The sequence below is a fragment of the Lonchura striata genome, chromosome 3, assembly GCF_050655825.1.
Source record: "Lonchura striata isolate lonStrDom1 chromosome 3, ASM5065582v1, whole genome shotgun sequence".
Taxonomy (NCBI): domain Eukaryota; kingdom Metazoa; phylum Chordata; class Aves; order Passeriformes; family Estrildidae; genus Lonchura; species Lonchura striata.
In genome coordinates, this window is record NC_140705.1 from 23,621,266 (window position 1) to 23,639,111 (window position 17,846).

The window sequence follows — 17,846 nt, forward strand, 5'->3', positions numbered from 1 at the left end:
CCAGTTTTATTAGTTTTATTGATTTATGTTAATACAGTCTTTAATATATCTTCAGATCTTACATTTGCAACAAAAGAAAAAGAAGAAATAGAATCTCTTTTTTCTTCTTAGAAATCATTAGACCATTTACATGAATTTAACAGAGGTAGGTCCACATTCTACTTCACAGTGAACAATGCCAAAGAAAAACTTTTAAGCAAGAAAAATGAACACTGTGTCAGAAAACGGATCTACAGAAGAGTATTTACTCTTCACCAAACAAGAGTTCTCAGATTTGGTAAATTTGAATAGCAGTCCAACAAAAAACCTTTCAAAGGCAAAAATGGATTTTTAAAAAAGGTGCCTCCCGCTATCTTTTAGCAGTCTCTGAGTGACTGCGAAGGAGAGTTTAGACTGTTAAGTCACTCACTCCTCTGATGTCAGTACGAAGCAATGAGTATAGGACAACAGAAGTGTGGCACTGAGATATGGCACCACTTGAAATTACACAGCCTCAATTAGCACATTAACTTCAGAAAATGTCTAATGAATGCCCCTTCCTCAATACTTCTCCTTCACCGCAATATTGCACCATGTTTTTTTTATCCACTTCTATAAAAAAAAATTGAGTCTAATAAAAAAGTTAAAATTTTTTAAAGTTCATTATAAAAATTTACTGTATAAAAATGCCAAATACCCTAAGCCTTATATACAAAATGTATCACTTTTATGAAAATAAATGGACCCAAGTATGTAACAAAACATGTTTATACAAAACGGTACAAGATTGCATTCAGATTAATGCAAATAAGTAAAAAAACCCTTCAAAATGTCTCATTTGTGGAAGATCTGTTCCTTTTAAATATACAGGTATATGAAGCAGTATGAAATGGTCTCATGTTGGACACCGTTTCCGGGGATGTATGCACTGCTCAGAGGGTATTTCCCAGGTCACCGGTGAGCACCGTACTTCGCAGACCAGTCAACGCGCCCGTGGATCGGCTCCGCTGCCGGCGGGAGAGGCATTAACCGCGGCGAGCTTTTCGTAGGTGAACTGAGCGATGGCCATCCGAGGAGGGGTCTGACTGATGTCAGAGATGCAAATTCTAAAGGACAAAGAATTCTGTGATACAAAGGTTGGGTGAGAGCTGTCCATACTGAACAATAGCAGATCCAATCCCATAAACCTTAGCAGACTAAGAGGATTTGGCAAATGTGAATTCTGCCAGCTCTCACACCGACTTCTAGGTCCCATTGAAATAAGCTGTAGATAAACCCACATATTTAATAAACGAAAGTAAACACAAACCAAATCCTTCTCCATATGAAGTTCTGCAAGGTTACAAACAATATACTTCTAGTCAGTCATATACTGACTGAAAGCAAAGATCAATAGTTCAGTGCTGCATACATACAGCATTACTGGAGTACTGACCAAGGGACCAAGAGAACTTTAGTACTGGACTTACCTGAGGATGGGTCCACAACTGGTGCTAACTGAACCCTCTGCTCAGCAGAACCTACTTCCTTCTTCCGAAATGAACGGACATAAGCACTTGCTAGACCACTTGATCCTATGGGCCCTGAAAGAAATGGTAAGGAACACCTGAACACAATGGATCTCCCATACTGTCAACAGGAGACAAATGCCCTAAGGGATCATTTTCAAGATCAAGCCTGATCATGGACTGATCAAAACAAGAACTTAATTGAAGACACTTGAAATCCAGAACTCCTATATATACACCTGCATTCAGGAGACTGTCAGCATCAGACTGTGTTACAAATGAGTGGAATACAAATAGTTTGGAAACAAGAAAATAAGACTTAAAGAAACTGAAGAGGGAAACTGAAAACAAGACGAAATATTTCAGGTTGAACAGACCTAAGCTGTCTAGGCTTCTATGGGAGTACTTCAGACTTGTGAGGATTCATTAGAAGAAATTACTATGTTTCACTTTAAGGCAGTCTCCCAAAGAAGAGCCTCATAACCAATTTTAACACAAAGAACAGACAGGGTAAGCAGGTGTCTTCAGAGCTGACAACATTTTGGAAATGGATGACTCCAAAATACAGTGGTGAGGAATTGCACAGACATCACTTCTTATCATTTCTTAAGAGTCCTAAGCACACCTTACCTGAATTCATCCCGTTGGTAGTACTTCCTCCCAAACCAGAGGTTTTCCCAGACAAACCAGAACTGGGCCAGCAATTAGATGGAACAGACTCTTTGTTTGAAGTGGAAACTATGCTATTCCTGGTGCTTATTCCTATATTGCAAAAATATAAAGATTACTTCACTAAAATCTCCCACACAGGCCTGCATTCATTCCACCTGATGCACTATCTTTGAGCAGATGTCTGGTTCAACTTAGCCAAAACCTCTACCTCTCTGAGTCATTCTCCATCCTCTCATAATATAGGAGTGCTGGAACTAGAGACAGGCCTTAATACTGCAAACATCACAATGTAAGTAGTTCCACTAGCATCAATGGCTGCTTATATCACAGTACAGGGTCCTTACATCAAGGCCACAAATATTCTCATGCCGCAAAAAATGAACCTTGCTATGTACATGAAATCTGTGCTTCTAATAAAATCCTAACAGCAACAAGATAACCTGAGAGGCAATGATGGCAATGATGGCAATTCTATTTCTCATAGCACTGTACTCTTCTTCAGTGTCTCTACTGAAACCTTGGACTGTGCAAATAATTTGCAGTACAGTTCAGATGACACATATTATTTTTATTTAATACAGCTCCCGTATTTAAGCAGGGTACCTAGCATTCAAGGAGGCACCCACAATTTATGATATGGCTAAGCAGTCTTGGGAGCAATGTGTTTTACAATTTCCTCTAGTAAAACAAGTTTTAGCTACTAAAACTCTATCTGAGACAAATTGAAAGTCAATTATTGTTTCAGGAAAAAAGACTGAGTTTGCACTCACAATATTTTCTAGTTTACTTAATTAATTTTGAAGAAGTAGTATTACAAGTGAATAAACAGCTAACACTACCATTATGAATAGAAATTATGAGAAAGAATGCACTTATATTCATCTAATTTTAAATATTGGCATACATGCTGTCTGCCTCCTGTACTTCACCCTGCCTCAGCACTGGTGTCAGTATAGCAGAGGTTATGAACACAGACATGTAATTCTCTATTGAGAAACATATCTGTGTTTTACTTAACTCCCAACTACAGCAAAGCATATTCCCACTACTAGTTTGCCAGTTGTTCATGGTACTATACGCTCATGAAGTAAACACATGGCACTTTCTTTTCCAATCTAGAAGACCAATCTTACACTTTTTAGGGAGACAAGGAGTAGTTTGGCACATATACAGACATTTTCTAACGCACTTCCAAGTATAAAAGTATCCATGAGGAGGAAGAAGTACAAATAATCCTGTCCCCTTGTTTGTATTGCTAGACTACTAGAATTTAGTATGTGTCGTGGCCATCTACACTACAAGCTCTTTCTGTTCTCATGTTCTCTGAGCAGTAGCTCTTCTCCACAAGTTCAAAGGATAAGAGCTAATGTACCAATGACTATTTCATACTCCTGTTGGAATTGCAGGAAGAAAAGGAAAGTATTTTACTAACCAGGTCGATACCTAGAATGGCTTAAGTAGTGCTGCTTTGCTGCAGAAACTCGCAATGTAGGAGTGTCCTGCCGCAAAAAGGCCGCATGGGAAGTTCGTGCACTGCTGCCAGAGCCTACAGCATCCAAAGGCTTCAGGTCCAAAATACTTTCAAATCTGTAATTCAAAAATTGTTATGTATAGTCCAATTCTTATAACACATGCTTATTCACAGCTGACTTTTTCAATTACATCCCATCTCCAAGAATCATTTCCTTGTAATGTGTTTGCTACACCATAAACACACAGGCAACAGGGAATATTATCAACCCAAAGTCCTGCAAATGCCCCTGAAAATCAGATTTGTGTTTCTAGTTCCCTTATATACTGCTTTTAAAGTTTTTATAAATCACTCATTAAGTTTCTTTCTTCTCTATACCATCCACGGAAACTGCAGCTCAGATTTGCCCAAAACAGTTTATATGAGTGGAATCGTGGAATATGTCAAAATGGTCCACACGTAAAATCAAAAGTATATATTCAAAAATTAACTTCAAGAGACTTAAGCCAGTTATAATTTTCAGTGGGGGGAAAAAAGAACACAAAATTGTATAGATACACATTTCTAGATACAAAGAAAGCATGAAGAGCAACATTACTAAAGAGGAAAAGGGCAAAGGAATAGACCAAATAGCACATACACATAAAAAAACCCTTACCTACAAAGGGTTTCATCATTCTGCCTCTTCTTGTTTTTCAAGTCCATTCTCATGATGGAAGAGCTGAAATCAAGGTCTTCCAAATTATCCCAGTCTTCAGAATTCTTTATTGTCCTGGGAAGATGTCCCCATCTTCGCCTAGGTTTTGGTTTAAGTTCACCATTTGTATTCTCAGACCCAGCAGATGGTTTCTGTTATAAAGATTGAAAAGAAACAAACCCACATGCTTAGACCACAATCTAGGTGACAGGAACAAACAGGCTTCTTTTCCCCTCTATCTCAAATAGCAATAGTGGTAGTCGAGCTGTAACAACACAGTCTTCAACTTCCATTAGACAGGCTAAAAACACAATCTGTAGCCTGCTGACACTATTATATATCTTCTTCATTTTGTCCTGTAATGAAGTGTCTTGAACTGACAGAAGAAGAAATTTCTTGGATCTCAGTTCCAATCCTATTCATGTTCCAGTATGCACCTCCTAAACCATTACCTTAGGCTCAAGTTTTACTTCTAGACCCATGTGGGGAATATAAAACTGCATGAACTCTTATGTTTCCATGAGCCTGTGTCTAGACATTTAATTTTTTTTTTTCTCTTGCAGGACAGTACAGGCACAAATTTGTGTCTCTTCAGTCAGACTCAGCAGTACATTTAGACTTTGTGTGACACTGGTTACTACAGACCCTGCTTATGACTGACCCTGTCACAGAAGCATTCACACTGTCTGCTCTCATGACCTATTTTATGAATCCAGTATCCTCACTAGTAGACAGAAAGGGTACATTCTCATGCTGCAAAGAGAATCTGTTGGTTTCAAAGTCCAGTTTGGAAGACCAAAGGGACTATTATTCCCAGTCAATAAACTGGATGCCTTAAATGGATGAAGGCAATAGTTTCCCTCATTTCAATACTATTCACCTTCATACTTTTCTCTCTGGCATCAATCTCATTAATATTTTGAACACTGTACATCCGTTTTATTCATATGAAATCAGTGTCATCCTGTAAATGGTGCAGGTGTAAAGGGTACCACAATTATTCTAAAATGAGAAACTGACTTGCTTTACAGCAACCAGATTTAGATTTCAATAGAGGAAATTCCAGTTTCTAGCAGAAAGTTGGAACATTGGAACAATTTTTTAGTTCCACTTGCTGTACTTTTGGCCAGATACAAGAACCTTGAAAGAGAATAAGAAAAAGAAACACAAGGAAAAAAGTCAGGCAGTATATGAGAAAGCTGATGTTAGATGGACCTTTACCTGCTGAGGAACCTTATTGTGTATTGCAGGCAGAAGAATCTGGTTAGACTTGTCCTCCTGTAAGTAGTTACTGTGCTCAGTCCCAGAGTTATCTGTCTTACATGTGTACACCATGTGCTGAGAAGACTGACTTTGTTGAAAAGGCCTTGATGAAATTCGGGCATGAGGTTTCAGAGGGGGCTGTGCTGGAGGGACAGGCTTAATATGCAGAGACAATTTATTATGCAGTTCCTTTTGTTTTCCCAGATCCTGAATGCCCAGGGCGTGCCCAACCTGGAAGTACGAGTATCGAAGTGCCTAAAAGGTAATAAAGATGTTAGGCTTAGAAAACCACAGTTTGTCATTTACCCCAGTCCTATGTATCAGTACAAATCTAATTTCTCTTTTTTGTGAGGTAGGAAACAGCAGAAGACCCATCTCTCAACACTAGGTTCTAGTGAGCACAATCCACTTCAAAAAAATGTCGCAATAGTAGAGAAGCTTCAAGAGATACTGAGTTGTCAAATCCTCTGTGGACTACTACAGAAGGAAAGGTTCTAGAGAATTAAGATAGTTAACCAGGTATATGGCATCTAAAGGCATGTTTCATCACATGCTGTCTCTTCATGCATGCATGTGAAACACATCCTCCTCACCATTACAGATTCGGCCAGCAAACTCAATGACCCCAGAGACATCTCCTGCATTCTCCATTTCTGAGAATGAATTGAGTGAAAGAAAGACAACCCTTATGGAAATTAGCCTCTACCTTTTATGACAGGTTAGTGAAGTTAGTTAGTAAAAGTACTTTTATCTGCCTTACATGTAATTAGGAAGTTGTCAGTAAAGACAATTAATCTACCTTGCTGTTTCAAGCACGCTCATCTTCCCTTTCCAAAGACTTCTTACTGCAGAAAGCTTCTAAAAACTCAGATTCCTCACTCTATTTGTACTTTACTATAAAACATCTGTTAATTCTCTTAATACTGTTACAGTCAGTGTTTTTTTGTTCTTCATTACCTTTGAGAGTTCTTAATCTATTTAACTGTTTTCATTAATACAAACTTTTACTTGCAATTTGTACTAAAGCCTGAATTAAATCACAAAGATTCAGCTATGGCCCTTGAAGTAAAGTGTCAAGAATCCCATCTGTTTTCCAGAAGGTGCCCTGTTCATTGTATTAGTTGAGTACTACCCAAAACCAGCAGCTACCACCACCTGTATGTGCAATACTGATGATTTGGGCAATGCTTATGCACAGGATGTTGGAACATATCTGCAATGCATTTGAGCTGAGGCTGCCCAGCAAAAGCAAGCCTTATGCAGGCAACACTGGGCTGGAGGAACAGAGAGCAAGGTGGACTAGCAGCTGGCTGAAAGGTCAGGCCCAAAGGGTGGCAGTCTTTGTTAGAGGCCAGGAAGTATCTGTGTCCCCAGAGGGCATTACTGGCAAATACTGTTCCAACACCTCCATTAATGATGTTGCTGCACCCTCAGCAAATCTGCTGATGACACAAGTAAAAGGAGGGGCTGACACACTGGTCGGTTGTGCTGTCACCCTGCAGGACTTTGGCAGGCTGAGGAAACCAGCTGACAGGAACCTCATGAATTTAATAAAGATAAGTACCACATCCTGGAAAGGAATAACCACATGCACCAGTACATGCTGGGGTCAACCACTGGAAAGCAGCTTTGCAGGGAAGGACCTGGTAGACACCAAGTTGAACATGGAATGGCACCAAATGTGCCCTTGCTGCAATTAAGACTAAGTCCTGGGCTGCCTGAGCAGGAGTGCTGCCAGCAGCTCAAGAGCAGTGATCCTTCCCCTCTATTCAGCACAGGTGAGGCCATGCCTGGACTGCTGTGTCCAGTTTTGGCCTCCCTAAAAAAAGAAAGAGATGGACATAGTAGAGAGAGTCCAGCAAAGGGCCACAAAGGTGATTAAGGGACTGCAGCATCTCACATATGAGAAAAGACAGAGAACTGGGACTGTTCAGCCTGAAGAAGAGAAGGTTCTTGAGCATCTTGTCAAAGTATGCAAAAATACCGGAAGGGAAAATGCAAAGGAGGTTGAGTGAGTCTCTTTTCAGGTGTGCCCTGTGACAATGGGCACAAACTGAAACACAGGAAGCTCCTTCTGAACATCAAACACGTTTTTACTCTGAGAGTAACTGAGCACTGGCACAGGCTGCCTAGGGCAAGGTGACTAAACCAGATCCCAGTCATTCTGTGGCACACCACAATGAAAGAACAGCATCACAGTCTTCAGCCATACATCCTACCTTATCTCTGCTGCTATTCACAGTGACTGGATTACATTTAATTCAAGTGTGTTTACATACTGCAGTCACACCTTTCATTATTGAGCACATACCCCAAGCAGCTGATGTTTCATGCAAAAGATTAATTTCTCTCTCTTAATTACCCTCCTTTGTCTTCCAAATTGTTCTTGGATTCTTTTCCTTTCTAAGAAGGCATCCCTCAGCAACTGCTAAATGACTGTTCCTTGCAGTAAAAGAAAAAAAATCACAAGCAGACAAAAAGAAAATAAAATCAAACCTGACTAGCTGTTGGCCGCTTTTTGGGATCCCACTGCAGCATGTCTCTCATGAGCTGCACTGCTTCACTGCTAGCATTAGGTATTAGAGTTTTTAGGTTGTTAGGTACACACTGAGGCCAGCGAAAATTCATGGAAGCTGAAAGTTGGTAGCCTTCAGGCCAGTCGTTCTGGAAGAATGAGATTTTCAAACACACAAAAGTTCAGCTGTAAAGTATCAGTGCCTAAGCACACTAGCACATATTCTACCCATAACAGACCGTATCCAGCTTACTCTGGTCTTGTGTTGAAAATTTCACTACAAAACTTCACCCCAAACCCCTCTGGTGAGAGGCAAGTCCTGCTGTGCATCTGACATCATCAAGAGCACAAATGGAATCAGGAAATAGTAATCTTTCCATTATCCCAATTTTTACCCTCTTGAACCATAGGTTTTTATGCAAGTACACAAGAGAAAATTAAATTCCCACCTAATGAAATCAGAGTCTAAGGACTTGTTTGCTATGCAGGGGTCTATTTCTCCTCCTCTGTGTCAGGTATAGCATAATTATTGCACAGAAATGCTTACTGCACAGAAAATAAGTTTTAATTTAGTCTATTATATCTGAGAACAATACCATAAATTAACAGTAAGGAGGAAAATTTATTATTTTATGCTTACTGCTACCATGCTATTGTGTATTGCAGAACAGCTCCAGGATTACTGCAGTCTGGAATATCACTTCAGTTACCTTTTTTGGCGTCCCTAAGACTTGGCAAATTTTGAATATAGTATCAATTTCACTGGCACCAGGGAAGAGAGGCCTCAGCGTGTAAACTTCTGCCATTATGCAACCAACAGCCCAAATATCTATTGGAGAGCTATAGCAGGTGGATCTCAGAAGTACTTCAGGAGCCCTATACCTGTAGAAGAAAGAAAGAAAAGGAAATCCCAACAATCAACACAATTCAAACATACATGAAATCACTCACCTCTTCATTCTTTGCTATTAAGAGCAAACATTCTTTAAAAACCTCCTCTCCTCTCCTGTACACAGGAGAGGAATTGAATGTAATAAATTTTTTAGTATTAAAACTATATAATCTTCTGTAAACTCTCTCACACCTTCCTGACACACAGTAATCCTAGCATGTTCCCACCTGTCTTACTACACTCCCACTTGCCACCTGCCTTACTACACTCCCACTCTGCTCCTTTGCTGTTGCTATCTATAAACTATCTTGCACTAACTGAAGGTTTTTAAATTACACCAAGCTTAAATAGAAGTTTCATACTGAAGAGGCATCAAAAGTAGCATAACAATCAGCATGAATTCAGTACCGTACTACATTCAAGTGTTGATTGCAAGTTCCTACAATGAAGCTGAGTACTAGCACTTACCATCTTGTGGATACGTAATCGGTGTAAGGAGGTCGAGATCGGATTTCTCGGGCTAAGCCAAAATCTGCAATTTTCACAAGTTCTGGTCCCATGCAAAGCAGGTTTTCAGGTTTCAAGTCCCTGTGAAAGAACCCTGAAATTCAAATGAAATACTGATGTGGATTGCAATGTCACTTCACTCACAGCTGCATCCTTTATTTTCCAACTGGATTGTTTTGCTTTAGTTCTTAGCATTGAAGCTGAAATAGCACCACACAGATATCAAAGTCAGATGTGATCAGCAGAGCTGATCAGTACAGTGTTGTTCAGTCAGGTTGTGAAGAACAGTATACACAAGTTTGCTATCTTGTAACAATTCAAAGCATTTATTCAGACAGCTCTCTTTCAAGTGACACTTCTCTAACATTAAAAAATTTCCACCATTTTAATGCTAGTTTCATCCTAACTGGAAACTGTCCAATGAAGTTAACAATCAATTACATAAAATGTTATTTTAAACAGAATATAAATTTAAACAAGGGGTTTTTTGCACTTCAAACTTCTTTTTAAGTCTGAGAACATACTCTGCAAGCACTGAGCTACTCAACACCATGAAAGAGGATCTCAGTGTATTTTTTTAGTGCACCCTGCATTCAGCAAAAACTGATCATGAATGAATATTTGGAAAGAGCTCTTTTAATATAAATGAGAGAAAAGGACTGGTGTATCACGAGTATTGTCTCTGAAATTTGCTTCCACCATTAGCCCAGAAATCTTGTTCTTATGCTTCTTTTTCGCAAGTGTCTGAACAAACGTTCCGAGACACAGCTCCCTCTGTTGTACCCTAACTGAAGCTCTCTGAGCACCTTTTCAGAGACTCCAATATGATTACTTTTTCCATGGCTTTGAATATATTCCCAGAGACTGGACTAAACATTGACATAGGGGATTTCTACATTGTCCAGTATAACTAGATTAGCTTTTGTTCATTAGATGAATGTATAACAGCACTGAAGACACAGTGCTGTAGGTATATACTAACCAGGAGACCGCATCCTTCCTAGGGATGTTGACCTCATATTCTGATGCCAGCCTGAATTACTGCTTCTTTGTGAAAGGTACAAGGCAACACAATCAAGGCTGTTCTTAGCATTTAGCATAATCACTTCTGTATTTTGCTGCACAGACATGCACTAACAGAATGCTTGTGAGGCAATTTATTTCATGACAAATTTGTAGAAAGACCAATTTGTTGTGCATTCAAATATAAAAAGATGCTTAAGAGTTTGGATGGACAAAGAATGTAAGACGTTTACATGACAAGCGTTTCTATGCCACACAGGAGCAGAACAGAGAAACAGAGAGAGGGGAAAAAAAATGCTCATGTGATTTTTTTTCCAGAACTGTTGTGGAGAGAATCTTAGGACACTCATTCTTATACTGTGAGCCACAATATCATTAGAACCATTCTGTTGGGCTTGCCAAACATTTCTAGGTGTTCCTTAAACACAAATTTGCATCATCATGGCAGAAATACAAGTCCACTGTAACAAGTCAATGAAAAATATAATTTCAACATTTTCAGTCTTAACAGCTATAGTAAGTTAAATAGCAATAAAAGCTGTTCTGAAAGGCTATGATCTATTTGACAAATCATTGAAAAAAGCTGGCTTAGATTTTTGCAAATCAATCATAGTATTTTTCTGTGTTTACATATTAGGTACATTACTGAAGCAGACTAGAATTTATGATTAGGTTTCAGATGAGTAGCCATCTGAAGAGTGAATAAAGTCATTAGCTGGAAAGTATTCTGCAAAACACAGTTAAATGTGTTTTTCAAGTGAACTGTAATGCTTGTAAGAATTTTGCTTCCAGGACTCTAGCCACCAATGTCAGTTCTCTTCTGATAAGCCAGAGAGCTGGCCAGCAACAGACCCTTCAGTGTATCTAGCAGACAGAATTGCCAAGGTCAGCAAAAAAGTTAGAAAGCTTCTGTTAAAATAAGGTGTTTGTTTTGAGATTTTTTTTTTACTAGTTAAGTGGGCCTTGTTACTACTGGCTGGTACATCAGCTTTAGCTTTTACCATTGTCATATATATTAGTTGGAAGCCCATGCAACAAAAGCTACTTGTCACTCGGACTTTATTGCATTAAATGTATCTTACAGAAAATGTGTGTTTTATTCAGGTATCTGCGTGTACCTTGAGAAAAGAGTAATTTCTTCTTTATTCTCAGTCTCAGAGGATCTTTAAATCTATCAAGGAATGTGTTCATTAACATCCAACAAGTTTGAGAGTGGCCAGCTGCCAGACTGTGTAAGTGGAAACCTATAGAAAAGGAACTAAGACCTCCAGAATGAAGTATTAGGCAACTATAAAATAGAGGTGTTTTCAGTCATCTGAATGTCTCATACAAAGCTATTCTTTTGATCATTCCTTCTACTAAAGTCAGTAATGTAATTGCTTGTGTATTAATCCAAAAACTTACACAAACATTATCTGTCTCTAATTCAGAAGGTTCATAGCTAAAACATAACCTACCATGCTTATGAATAAATGCAAGCCCTTGCAGGATCTGATACATAATATTCCTAACTGTAGACTCAGGGAATAGCTTGTTTCTGTGGAATAAAAGAGAAGAAACAAATATTAATGACTAAATTCATACATTAACTTATGTTATACAATGAATCAAAGATAAAAGGTAGCAGTGACAAATAAAACTGCTAGTCAGCTTTTCATTATTTGTCTACTTTCTTTTCTTGTTGCAGAAGAAATTTTTATTTCCTCTACAGTCCCTTGGCATAAAACCAGCAATTTAACTATGAATTAAGGAAATAAATCGCATTCTTAAAGGTCTGACTTACACAATGTTTAACAAGTCCATGGCCTAGCTAAACTGTAGACAGTATGATGCAAAGCATGCTTTTAAAGACATCTGGGCTTTTTGTTTTGATAAGAAGGTAGGATATCAAGCATTTCTATGAAATTCCCAAAGATAATTGGTTTCTGTTATAGACTTGAACCATTTCTTCAAAGTTCATTATTTCATATTATATCATATATGCGCCAAATTAAATTACAGTTTCTATGCCTGTGCATGCACAGTGTTTTTATGCATAAAAAAGTATTTCATGTGGCATTCACATAGATATATTATAATAATATCTTACTTTGTTAAATCAATCATCTATCAGGCTGATACTATGGTCCATAGAGAGAAACAATTCAAAGCAGGAAATTTGGACCCGTTATCCTCTGATGAGTGTTATCATGCCCCAAAGTCTAAAATTAAGACTTCTTAATGCTCCAGCAAATATCAAAAAGCTAGATTTTATTCAGAATGCTGACAAATTAAACAAGCAGTCTTCAGTCATGTCAGTTCAAATTGCAAGGAAAAATTGCAATTCCTGGAAGCAATCCAAAATTTGACACCTCTTGATTACTGTTCCAACTACTTTTTATTTGTTCATTTATTTGAGGAAGCCATAAAAGAAGAGCTGGTGATACCACTCTCTCATAAAAAAGCACCACTGGAGTACTTACATAGAAATCAGAAGTTCTAGGTCCAAGGCCTCCTCAGTGTGAGCACTGTTAAAAGCCCACAGTTCCTACCTACTCCCCTCTCACACACTAATCTGGGACAAGACACTGGAAACTCTCACTAGACTGGCTGGGATATGTTCAAACATGAAGGTGACAGTCACAGCTCCTACTGCAGCCTGCAGCTTTAAGCTATAGTGGTCCAAGCCTAAACAAATAATCCGAAGTCCTTCGAACAGTTCCAGGGGTGTTAAAAGCACATTACACAACTAATTAATTTATATCAGGAATGGGTGATGCTGTTACATACCTCTCTTTCATTAACTGATAAAGATTTTCCTTCATGTATTCAAACACAAAATACAGATGATCATTTTCCCTGATAACTTCTTTCAGTTTTACCACATTGGCATGGTTTAATTTCTTCAAAGACTAGAAATGGAAAATACAAACAGGATTTTACAAGGGTCTTAATATAGTGAAGGAGAAAAAAACCCCAACTTACTTCACTGTTGCAGAAGGATTCAAAAACTCTTTGGTGTCTTAAATAATCAGACAGCTCTGAGAACAAAGACCAGATCTCCAAGTATTACCATATACATATACAGTCTATGCAGCAATTTAATGTGCTGGTCATTCAAAAGCCAGCTATCTCCTATCACCATAAACACCAAAACAATTGCATACTCTCTGTAGGAACCTTCCTAATGACAGAATTCACACTCTTCTTGCACCTGCACTGGCAACAGTCAGGTTAGAGTCAAGACTAAAAACAACCCTGGAAAAGTCTTCCTTGGTTCTGTGGATTAATTTTTGCAGGCAGCTGAGCTTGTTCAGCCCTCCAAATGTGATAGGAAAAATAATCAGAAGAGCAGAAAATGAGACAACTCATAGGCTGAGCTACAGAGTTTAATGAGTAAAGCAAAAGTCAAGCATGCAAGCAAAGCAAACTAAGGAATTAATTCATTGCTTCCCATGGGCAAGCAGGTGCTCAGCCCTCCAGTACAGCAGGGCTCTATCACATATAATGGTTACTTGGGAATCAAATGCCATCACTCTGAAGGTCTCCTGCTTCCTCTTCCTTTCCCCAGCTTTTGTTGCTCAGCACCATGTCACATGGTATGCCCCTTTGGTCAGCTGTCTTGGCTGTGTCCCCTCCCAGCCTTTTGCCCACCTTCAGCCTAGTCACTGACAAGAAAGCATGAAAAACAGAGAGGGCCTGAGGTTGTGAAAGCACTGCTCAACAATAACTACAACGTGCCTGTGTTGTCAAAGACCCACAGAAGCTGCTACAAAGAAAACAAACTCTACCCTAGCTAAAACTAGCAAATTTGGGTCTTCCTTCTCTTTTTAGATTTTCAGTGTATTTGATGTCCATTTTTACATGGTACTGTAAGAAAAATGACCTAGGTTTTCTGCATATTTTCAGTGCTGACTATAAATTAAGAAGACCCCTAGAGCCTACCCCCAATGTTTCATCGGCATAAGAATTTCATGCTGTATGTCTGTCCCCAAGCCAACTATAGAGAAACAATTACACGCACAAGAGTTAATGCTGCGCAAACAAAGGACATGTGTTCTCAAGCTCTGAAAAACAAACACCATGCAACTCCAGGTGTTGTGACAGGAAAGCTCTCATTCACACACTCCTCACTGCAGGAAGGAAGCAGTTCTCTACAACCAAATAATTTCTGTAAGACTACAGAATTTCAATAGGCATTTTTGTAAGACTACCGACACTCCCTTCCAATGCAGAGTGAGGAAACAGAACTGTAATGTCATATGCTACAGCTCACTTTGGGAGTGGTGTTTTGACACAAGAGTCATAAAGAATTTGATGTTACCCCCAAATGTGACAGTGATCGTCTAATTTGAAGTCAACTATTGAAAAAACAAGTACCTTAACCTCTCGAAGGTTCATGCACTCCTCCCAGGAATAAAATTTTCTCTTCATTCTACAAAAGTAGAGAAGAAAAGAATGACTAATGCATTGAAAACATCAGTTGTTCTTAGAACCAAAAGCCTCACTGTGTCTTAACAATTCAGTTCTTCCATCAGAACGTAAGGTGCTAGCTCCTGTCAAAAAACTTTACATCTCTAGACAAGGTATAGTTCATTTACTAGAATACACACTCAAATAGAATAACAGTCAAATAACAGTTACTATTACACAGGATTGCATTTATATATATATATATCTTGCTGAAAATAATTCAGAGCCTTCAACAAGCTCAGGCACGCTATTTTTCTTTCTGAGACAACAACGTGGAAGAGTTTTACTGTAGAAAAGAACAAGGGTAGTTTTGAAACAAATCAAGTGAAGATCCAATCACTTCACTGGGTCTCAAATTTTATCATATTCTCCTTGCCCCTCTTCTCTATTTTTGATTTCTCTGTGACTTTAGTATTTTGCCATTTTGCCATTTAGTATTTTCCACATTTTCCTTTGTTCACTACACATTTCTCCTTCCCTTGCAAGGTCCACCTATCATGCCAACTACTTTTCAAATTCTGCTTTCCCCTTCAAGCTTATAAGCAACTCTGCTCTAACAGAAACAAACTGTGTGGCAGTTTTCTCCTAAGCCAGCCTGTGTGTTCATACACATTCTGATTACCACTCAGTTCTTTGAGACGTAACTCTATGCTCTAGGACCAAAAGGATGAAGGCTCACACATACATGCAAACATAAGATCACATATTAAAACTTACAAAAATACTCAACTGTGTAGAGTCTGGATTTCAGAGGGAACTAGGCATTCTCTGAAGATCTGAGGCTTTGCCTTTAGTAATTCAGTACTACTTATTATTGTAGAAAGTTTCCAGTCTGAAATTGGCTCTCACAATTAGAATAGCTTAAGAACTACAAGCCCTTCATGTTATGAAGGGGGTCTGGATTTTTTTTAGCAGTGTTTTTGCAGTTACTGTCTTGTGCACTCAGTTACTGGGCCACTTCTGTTTTTAACAAAGGACTGGCATTAACACCTAAGTAAGAGAATACTTCTAGCTTGTTCTGTTTTTTCTGAGTTTTTCCCATGTTGCAAACTGAAAATTAAAGCAAAACCTTCTAAGCAAGGTCTGATACAGGCAAAATATCCTTAGCAGTGGGGATTTAGAAAGTTGATAAAGCCAGCTATTGATTGCTCATACAAAACAGCATTGTGCTAAAAGCTCTTCTGACAAGCCTGTCCTTTGTCATGGTCATGGTCGGTATTTCAGGAAGGTGCCTGCAATGCTTTACAGCTGTCTCTTACCATAGCTAGGACAAATAAGCCATTTACAAATTAAAGTCAACGCCAAAACAGAAGAGAAAATCAAGTGAATTTCTCAACTGATTTCAAGAAAATCTTAAGTTGAAAAGACAATATGTCATAGCATAAAATATACAGACAATAGACAATGAGATTAGTTGTGTTAATTATCACTGCAGTATTAATATTCCATTGAAAATTAGACTACAAAATATATGTTCCATGTAAGCAGCAGAAAAAGGGTTGTAGGTTCCAAAGCAGCATTGCAGAATACTCTTAAGTAATACATAAAACACATTTGACTGCACATATCAGCAGAGTGCTGTTACACATAAGCCTACACATCTCACCCTCTTTATCTCCCACTGAGGCTTTGGGGGATACAAGGAATTTTTCATGCTGGCTAAAGACAGCTCCATATTAAAAAGCTGCATGGAACGTGAAGCACTCAAACCAGCATGACCAAGTTGATGCAGACCTAGAAAGGAAAAACCTGGACTATGCATTCTTAAGTAATGTATGAGAACACTTACTTTTTAATAGCTATTAGCTCTCCAGATTCAATGCTTCTCCCTAGGAGAACAGAGCCGTAGGTCCCATCACCAAGCTGTCTGATAGTTTTGTACCTATTCATGATGCGGATACTTCAGCTGCAAGCGCATTTCAGTCCTTGGCGTTTCCTGTGTTTTTTCTCCTCCAAGTGTAACCAGTTTCTTTCTGTGGCAGCATAAATACAGAGCACTCAGGACAGTGTGAACAGTTGCAGGAATCATGTTTTCAAGACTTAGCCTTTGGTCTGAAAGCACAGAACATAATCCATTTCATTTCTGTACCCTTCTGAAATTGCTTGTTTGCAAACTCCACTCTCCTCCAAGAGAACAGTCCCCGTCAGTCATAAACAAACACACATCCTAGTCTCTCACCAGAAAGGGCCAGCCTGTATCTGCATGTAACTAGGTATAATCTCCAAAGCTAGTCCCATGCTAAAGCTAAAGGTACCTTACAGAAAGCTTGTAGGCAGCCCTGATGGGAGACACTACTACTAAAGTAATAGGATAAAGTCTCACGGCCTGGAGAAAACCATCTGCTAGCAGAAAAAAAATGAAGCTTTACAATACAATAGGAGGGAATCTGTCCTAGCCAGATTTTTAGGCATGTAAGTCACCACCTTATATGTCACACTGCCATCAATTAAACCAATATCCTAAATTTCCCATATGGTCCTATGTGAAAGAGCATAGTCTTTAAACAAAGTGTGCAGAGGAAGAATATTACATTCACGTGAGGCATGACTAAATGTATTTTACTACAGTAACTCCAAGCATGAATCAGTCTCTAGAAGTAGTGGCTACATCAGATTATTTATCTAATCTTTTGTTGTGACACTGCATGAACAAAAAAAAATCCCATAGAACAGTCTGGGTTGGAAGGCACCTTAAAAATCATCTAGTTCCAATCCCTGTGCCCTGGACTGAGACACCTTCCAGTATCCTGGCTGCGCAAAGCCTGACTCAGTCTGGCCTTGAATCCTTCCAGGGATGGGGCATCCATGGAATCTCTGCTGGATATGAAGCAAAAATCTTCTTGTTTCTAGTTTAATGTAATTGTTGC

At 38.8% G+C, this 17,846-nt stretch overlaps 1 protein-coding gene across 7 annotated transcripts in view; it reads right to left on the reverse strand.

Moving 5' to 3' along the window:
• CILK1 (ciliogenesis associated kinase 1) overlaps positions 1-17,846 on the reverse strand; it is a 22,752-nt gene continuing 4,906 nt past the window's right edge. For 4 of the 7 annotated variants that reach the window (XM_085574598.1, XM_085574600.1, XM_085574597.1 and 1 more), the window contains exons 2-14: positions 16,769-16,952; positions 14,887-14,941; positions 13,297-13,418; positions 11,985-12,064; positions 9,466-9,598; positions 8,816-8,987; positions 8,087-8,254; positions 5,549-5,845; positions 4,289-4,479; positions 3,592-3,746; positions 2,118-2,249; positions 1,449-1,562; positions 1-1,085 (exon numbers count right to left, since the gene is read on the reverse strand). In XM_085574598.1, the coding sequence (XP_085430724.1) occupies positions 931-1,085; positions 1,449-1,562; positions 2,118-2,249; positions 3,592-3,746; positions 4,289-4,479; positions 5,549-5,845; positions 8,087-8,254; positions 8,816-8,987; positions 9,466-9,598; positions 11,985-12,064; positions 13,297-13,418; positions 14,887-14,941; positions 16,769-16,869 (1,875 nt within the window). In that variant the 5' untranslated portion in view covers positions 16,870-16,952 and the 3' untranslated portion in view covers positions 1-930. Of the gene's footprint in view, positions 1,103-1,448; positions 1,563-2,117; positions 2,250-3,591; positions 3,747-4,288; positions 4,480-5,548; positions 5,846-8,086; positions 8,255-8,815; positions 8,988-9,465; positions 9,599-11,984; positions 12,065-13,296; positions 13,419-14,886; positions 14,942-16,768; positions 17,032-17,846 lie in introns of all 7 variants that reach the window. The other 3 variants (XM_085574601.1, XM_077782377.2, XM_077782380.2) reach the window with 3 other exon arrangements.